The sequence below is a fragment of the Pseudopodoces humilis genome, chromosome 21 (genome assembly GCF_049639895.1).
Source record: "Pseudopodoces humilis isolate 2021_Gansu_Grassland_sample_001 chromosome 21, ASM4963989v1, whole genome shotgun sequence".
NCBI lineage: Eukaryota > Metazoa > Chordata > Aves > Passeriformes > Paridae > Pseudopodoces > Pseudopodoces humilis.
Window position 1 is genome coordinate 8,162,292 of NC_142220.1, and position 7,911 is coordinate 8,170,202.

A 7,911-nucleotide genomic window follows, 5' to 3' on the forward strand; every position below is an offset into this window, starting at 1 on the left:
CAGAGGCTGAGGGAATCTCACCCTGGCTGCTTTGTTTATTCTCCCCACCACACAGAGCTGTAGGCAATCCCCATTTCCCTGGATAACCAAAGCCAGCGTGCCCTTGGGGGCTGCTCCCGAGCGTTCTGAGGTTCCCTGGCACGGGCACCACATTTGGGACGTGACTCTGGATGAGCTGAGGGAACAAGGCGGTGTCAGGGACCCTCTGTCCCCAGCAGCTGCTCTGGACTGGGCCCCATGAGGCCAAGCTCATCCCAAATGGAGCCAGCTCATCCCCAGCACGCTCTCCCCCGGGAGCCAGAGCCCAAGCTCCACTGTTCCCTCAGTCCCCAGAATAGCAACACTCCCACTCCAGGAAATTATGGATTTTCTTGAGCATTACTGTGACCTTTTTAATTTCCATTCTGCCTTTAGCTGTCTCCTCCCCTACACTCCTTCTCTAAACAAATCTCGAAGCTGTACAAAGTGTTTCCTGTAAATAATACTCATCTGGCATGGACAAAGGGAAGGAAAAAACCCTTTGGCTGCTAGTTCCAACTTGCAATCATCCCTCCAGTTTAACTTCCATCTGCTTGACTGGGGAGCAATGAAGGCAGCAGAGTGTTTGAGGGAAATGGAGGGGACAGTGACTTGCTCTGGCCATCAGATTTCTCACTGAAATGAGAAGCTCATGGAAAAAACTGATATTGTGCTTCAGAATGTGCAGTGATCAGTGTTGAAACTCAGGCAAGAACTTCCCAAGGAGCCCCGTTCCTGCGCAGCACAGCCAGCTGTTCTCACAGTGTCACAGCACCGGGCAAACACCTCCCTTTCCCAGGCTCTGGTGCCATCCCCCAGGGATGCCATCCCTGCTTTAGAGACACCTGAATCCCTCTGAGCCCCGAGACAGGCTCACCTGAGCAGTGACACAGCAGGAAGCAGCTTCCCAGGCAGCTGTGAGTCCCCCCCTGGAACACAGACCTTGGAGGGTGCCTTGGGCTGTCCCTGTCACCAGTCAGTCACTGAGGCCACTGTGGGAACAGGCTGAGTCACCGGTGCCTGTGCTGCCTCTGCCACCTCAGCACTGCTCCTGGGATCCCACTGGGAGCTGCACAAGCACAGCCACTTTTCCTGAGGGTGCCAGGACCTGGCAGCAAGGGGAACTCCCTGGTGGGGTGTTAAACACACTGGCTGTGTCACCCCAAGGGACAGCTGTCCCCTGCAGGTCACCTCTGCCTGCTTTTTGTGAGCTCTCTGGCCTCACACATCTGTCCCACAGGTTAAATCCTCGCAAATCCCTCCAGTACAAAGCCCTCTCCTCTTCCACAGACCTTTCCTTGGATTTGGATCACACCTTGTGCAGCAAACCCCAGGACGCCCCTCATCTTTGGCCTCAGCAAAGCACCCGGCTCGCTGTCAGCATCTCCCTCTTCCACGTGCCACTGCTTCTCCCTGCTCAGCCCAGGTGGCCACCAGGTGGTCTTGCAGGTGGGAAGAGGATGGGTGTTTTGGGGAAGCAGAAATCACCCCAGTGGGCCCCACAAGACCTTTCATTATGTTCTGCAAATTGTGTTGTGGTTTGTTATTTGTCTTTCTCCACATGCGGAATTTCCTCGCTTCTCCAAACTGTTTTCTAACAGATGTTGGGATGTTTTTCCTACCTGGAGCAAAGCTCTACCCCTGCCCACACACTCCACCAAGCCTGGAAACAGCAGAACACCCAACCAAACCCCCCACACCCCCCGATCTGGCCACCCCAGCACAGCACGACGCTGCCACAGGAGGGTTTTTCATAACAAGATTCCATCAATCATCACGAGCCATCAGAAACATGTGATGGCACATTGCATTTACACCCATGGCAATGTATTCTGTCAGCACAGGAATAAAATAAAACAATTGTGCCTTTTGATTGGACTTCTCACAGCCCCCACCTCTGGTTTTGCAGCAAGGAAGAGCTGAGCAAAGTTTGCCAGGACTGATGCCAAGTGCCATCAACAGCTCTCCATATCTGCTAAGCCACAGAAACCGAGTGTGAGGCCCTGAAAGCAGCAGAGAACAGTCTGTCCAGGGATCAAGGTGCTTTCATCCAACAGAGGCTACAACAATCTGAAGCACTCAAGAAAATTACAGGCTTTGCTACCACAGGAGAGGACAGGCATACTAGAAATGGAATTCTTTGAAAAATATGACTTTTTCTTTTTAAAAGCAATCAGGAGAATTGTTTTAGGTGTTAACTACACAGTGCAGACCTGGGCAATGCTGCCTCTTGCTCACAGTGTTGGTTTGGGAGCAGCACTGCCTTATTCTTATGCCTTTTCCTCTGCCACCCACCAATCATGGAGAAATGTGGGTATGTGGGGTGGAAAGGGAGCTCCTGCTTTTTCTTGCCCCCCCCCAGAACTCTGGACAAAGGCAGCTGCTCTCTCTGAGCATCTCTGGATGTTGTTACAGCTCAAACACTCCCAGGGAAGCCAGTGGGAACATCAAAAGCCACTGTCCCATATGTGTGCAGCAATGGGGAAGTGGCAGAGCAGGGAACAGCACGGTGTGACGGATCAAGTGGTTAAAAACAGTAAATAATTCATTTATTTACTGTTTGGGGGGGTTGGGGATGAAAACCCACCAGAGAAATGTGTGAATGTTGTGAATGTAAGCAGGCACCACGGCTGCTCCTCACTGGTTCAAAAGTGTGAGAGATGGGTACAGACAGGTTGGAGATGTGTCTGTCCAAAAAAGAGCAAAGGTTTGCCATGCAGGAACAACGTTTTGTTTGTTTTGGGGCTTAAGGCAAGGACGAGGAGCTGTGGGTGTTTGGTAGCTACCAGCTTTCACGTGGATGTGAATGATGCAGATCATTCCTGGCAGCTGACCCAGCCAACCTGCAGAGCTTTCAGCATCCTGAAAATAATGCAAAGCCCTTTGTCTGTGTGGAGCCTCCTGCTGTTCTGGGAATATCAAAAAACAAGTGCATTTTGTAATCCTTGGTGTTTTCCTTCCTGCTGTTTCAGCAACACCAGGTAACACAACAGCAACACAACCCCACAGCAAGAACAGCCTCCACAGCCTCAGGTGGGGGACTGGGGAATCACACTCCAGGATGGCATTGCCAGCACCAACATCCTTCCCTTTCCCTCTGCTCCCAGGCTCCAAAACTTTCTCCTCACCCTTTTTTTCCCTTTTCCCCCCTCACTCTCACTGGCCCAGCAATGCAAGTTTTGGGAAGTAAGAGCTAGCTGAGAGCTTGAGCTGAAAAACAATGGCTTGCTTTTTTTTTAAAGTGGATTTCAAAACAAACTATTTTGAATTTCTGTTGCAAATGACAATCTAAAATTAAATTAATGTTTTTGTTGGATCCAAGCAGTATTTTTTCTTTGATATTGTAGTTTGGCCAGCGAACTAGAGAAAAAAAATAATATGAAAATAATCAGGTCTGAACAACTCTTTTCATTTTTCCCCAGCTCTGACACAGACGGTGCCAGTGCAGTGACAGGAGATGGGGTCAGGTTCAGGAGCAAACAATGGGCTCTGCACACACCGGGTCATCCTCGCCCCACCCAGCAGCTTTTATGGCAGGGAGGTTAAAAACCTTTCAGGGAATCACACCGGGTCTCTCTCTCGCAGTATCACCCTGAAAAAGACCCAATCTCGGTTTTTCCAGCCTTTTTCAGACCAGCTATTGATGGGGACCCCCCCAGCAGACAGCTTGCCCAGTCACAGCCTTTGAGGATTATTTGGAGGGGGCCAAGCCCCTGAACTGCTGCTCGCTGTGCTGGATGAGGACTCGCTGTGGCACGAGTCTCTGTGCTGCCACAGCTCCTGCCCAGCCCCAACAGAGCTCCCGTGCCTCTCTTCCCCCCCTGGATGTACTGGAGCACAAACCAGAGCCCTTTGGTGGGGCACAACCCCCCACACCTTGACCTCGGCTCAGATCCAGAGGTGCAGAGCATCTGCAGGAGCTCCAAGGACACCTTGGGGCTGGGCTAACCCCAACCCACTACAAACCAACAATCAGACAACAGAGCTGTTTCCCCAAAGCTTCCCAGCTGACATGGGACCACAGAACAGTCTGGGTTGAAGTGGAACTTAGAGATTATCTCATTCCAATCCTTGCCATGGGATGCCTTTCCCAAGACCAGGTTACTCAGAGCCCCATCCAACCTGGCTTGAGCACTTTCCAGGGATGAGACAGCTACAAATTCTCTAGACAGCACCCGCAAATCCAATTTGACTTATATTCTATTTCCCATGTTTTATAGGGAATCATTTTACAAGTCACAATATGGGAAAATCCTCATTCAGTGAGGGAAACACAGCTCTTGCTGTTATTCCTGTAATTTTTCCTACAGCTTTAGCTCATATATGAAGAGTTATTTCTCCCTAAGTGCCTGAGCAATAAATTAGGAGTCTGCAGTTCAGGTAAGGGTGGGTGACACATAACCACTATGAATAATCCTGGAGGCACTGTAATTCTGGTGATCCTTATTTTAGTGAGTGCCAGCAGCTCTGAAACTGAAACCATCCTTGGCCAAAACCACTCGCACCATCCTTGAAAATACCTATAAATCATCATATCATTTATCACAAATCCTGTCTATTGCCTCTTTGGCGATGCAATTGGGCTTGAGTAATGGAAAGTGAGAATCGAAAAAAGCCCTTAAAAAGTAGTATTCCAGGGCAAGTTTGCCTTCAGCAACTGAAATAACAGACATCCCCAAGGCACACATGTAAGAGCTGGCTTCAGTAAAATTATTGCTGTGTAAAATCCCTGTTCCACGCTCTCCCCTCCTCCTGCTGCTGCTGCCAGGAGTTCCAGGAACAAAAGCAGCGCCGGGATGAGCCACACGTGCCCGTGGCTACAGCACAAAGGTCTCACTGAGCCTCTCTGCTCCTGAGAGGTGAGGCACCCCAAGGTAAACTCATCCCGACCCCACCTACGTGGTGTGTGCTCAGAAGTCACAGCAGATGGGTTGGGATCGCCCTGGAAGTGCTTTAGGGCAGGTAAATCTTGCCTGGGGCAAGGAACAGTCCGAAAACAGGAGAGCACTGCTGCACCCATGGAGGAGGATGGAGCTGGAGGTGCAGCCCTGGGAAGTCAAGCAAGATACTCCAGCTGGGTTCAGGGGGATCCAGGCCACAAAAGAGATCCAAAATATGCCAGAGAGGGACAAATCAGGCCAGGCAAAACAAGTTATCTTGCCTCAAAAAGAGTTTAGACGTTCATTTCTTTTCTTTTGCCATCATTTTCAGGGGTTTCTCAACCAGGCACCGCATTTCCAGCCTGCCAGGGGCCATCAGCATCAGCTGAGAAGTCACTTGGTCACATCAGCAGCTCCTGACAGACAGCAGGGAGCCCAGAGGCTCTGCAGCACCCTGCACATCTGTGTCTGCACAAGCAATCTGGATTCCCAGTGAAACTCCCCAAAGAGAGTGACCACTGCTGTGCCCTGATCTGTGAACACACCAGCCACGGAGGGCTGGCAGCTCTCCAAGGTGACCTCTCCAGTGGTGATTCCTCCACCTTCACCCACCTTCTGCCCAACAATTCAGGGAGATTTGCTGGGTGCAGCGCCCAAAGCAAAGCCTTTGCACCCCAGAGCAGCTCAGCAGCGCTGTCTGTGCTCTTTGAGGGTGTGAGGTGTTTGTAAGGAGTGCAGCTGTCCTGTTGCTTCCCAGCAGTGCATTCTGGACACGGCATTTCTGTCCTTTTTGTTCAGATAGCTGCACCAGGGAAATCTCCAAAGCTTTCCAAAATGCAGCCACAGCCCCTCTGAAACAAAGGCACTGCCCAGATGCCAGCTCAGCTGTCCCACCGAGTGTGGGAGGGTTTGGCACCAACCAGAGACACCTCAGGGGCTTTGCAGTGCCCCAGCTCCACTCCAGCACAACCCACCCCAAAGAAGCAAAGCAGCCAAGGACCCTTGGCCTGATCTGCGAGGAGTCACAACAGCAGGTCACAGCCGCTTTTCTGTGTGACAGCCGGCTGTATCCAGACCTCTGCTTGCACTGCTCCTCCCTGCTCCAACCACCTCAGGAGACCACAACAAATAACGGGTTTCCCTACACACACTGCACAACCATTAATACCCAATTTAATCCATTACAACGTGCTAATCATCACACTCAGACTGTCTCAGGTTCCCGGCGCACAAGCCCTAATAAACCCTCCCGGCAGCCCATTTAGCAACTCTAATGAGAGAAGAAAAATGTGCAAGAGAGAAACGTTGCTAATTAATTTTAACCATAAACAGGCAGCAGCATCACAGAGTGGATTTTTTTGAGTGAAGCCAAACCCGCAGCTCCTGTGGCTCATGAGCTCAGGCAGAGTCCTGTGGCAATGATGTGCCACCAGCACCCCTGAGGGGCGGCCAGTCCCGTGGCTCGGGGCACTGGGGGGATGCTGGCATGGTGACACCTCGTCCCCACAGTGGCCAGGGCAGAACTTGGCTTGCAGAGCATGGAGCCAGAGGCTGGTGCCTGGAGCAGAGCAGAAATCAGCTGCAGAGCGAAGTCCAGCAGCTGGAGGAGCTGCCAGAGGCACCTGAGCTTCACGGGGTGAGCAGGGCACCTCTCAGAGGAGAGCTGTCCGCTCCGTGGTGCAACAGGCACTTCCCAGGGCAGGATCCCACCGGGAATTCAGAGGAACCACACCAGGCATGGTGGCACCCTGTGACAGCCGGGGAGGAAGGAGCAGAGGGCACAACGCCCTCACCCCACAGGGCAAAGCCGGGCGGGGGAGAAGGGAGAACACAGACCCCGGTATGAGGAGATCCCGTCTGTTACACCCGTTTGGAAGTGCCCGTGGCCCCAAGGGCAGCCAGTGTCACACACACAGCGCTGTCCGAGGTCACCGGGCGCTGGCTCCCAGCCCGGGCTGCCACAGGAGCCTCCTGATAGCCAAATCCGTGCCCCCACTGCCGGGCTCTGCCTGGAACAAGCTGCCTCGCTGCCTTTGCTTTGCTTTTTAAGCTTTCCCACTTGTTTATACACAGTGAAACAGCTGCTGGCTCCTCCGCAGAGCGCTCACAGCCAGGAGGGATTGTGCACGTCGCGCTTGGGGGGTTTTTAAACATTTTCCTTTTCCCAGTAGACACACAAAGGGAGAGGCGAGAGGACAGGGAGGCTCACCTGAATACGAGGATTTCTTCATGCCGTCAGTCCGGGCATGGGAGCAGGGGCGAGGCCGGGTGGGGTGCGCGGTGCCGGGGGTGCCACGATCCTTTTGTAGGCAGAGCTGGGGAGGGGACGCGCACGGTGCCACCGCATCCGTCCCAGGGGCAGCACCCAGCACACACCTTCCCAGGCTCACACACCTTCTTCCCCAGCCTCACACACCTTCTTCCCCAGCCTCACACACCTTCTTCCCCAGCCTCACACACCTTCTTCCCCAGCCTCACACACCTTCTTCCCCAGCCTCACACACCTTCCTCAGCTCCCAGCACACACCTTCCCCAGCCTCACACACCTTCCCCGGCACACACCGGTGCGGGCTGTTCCAAGTCTCCGGTGCCGGGCAGGGGAAGAGCGGGGCTCAGGCTCCCCCAGGGCTGCCCCTCAGCCCCGGGGCACTCCCATCCTGCCCGGGGCTCAGCCCTGCCGGCTCCCCGCCCTGCAAACCCCGCTGCCTTCAGCCGCCGCAGCCAAGGGAAGGGGTGGAATTTCACGCCTCCAGCCCGGCGCACCCCATGGATTTGATTCAGCCCTTGGCTGCAGGAGCAGCTCAGGTCAGCGCTGCTCTCCCGTCTCTAGTTCAAAGTGCATTAGTGACCCATGAAAACGCCGCTTTCCTCTCCAAACCCGCTGGTCCAGGGCTCATTCAAGGCTGCGAGCCGAGCAAAGCCGGCTCACACCTCCCTCACTCACTGCGAGGGGGGCAGAGAGCCACGGACCCCAGAAACGGCCCCAGACATCGCCCCAGGTGTGGGGAAAAGG

General features: G+C 53.6%; 1 protein-coding gene across 2 annotated transcripts in view; it reads right to left on the reverse strand.

Annotated features, from left to right (window-relative positions):
• SEPTIN9 (septin 9) overlaps positions 1–7,416 on the reverse strand; it is a 136,752-nt gene extending 129,336 nt beyond the window's left edge. Inside the window, exon 1 of one of the 2 annotated variants that reach the window (XM_088065446.1) lies at positions 7,108–7,416. In XM_088065446.1, the coding sequence (XP_087921572.1) occupies positions 7,108–7,129 (22 nt within the window). In that variant the 5' untranslated portion in view covers positions 7,130–7,416. The remainder of the gene's footprint in view (positions 1–7,107) is intronic. The other variant, XM_088065448.1, reaches the window with a different exon arrangement.
• Between the last annotated feature and the right edge of the window lie 495 nt (positions 7,417–7,911).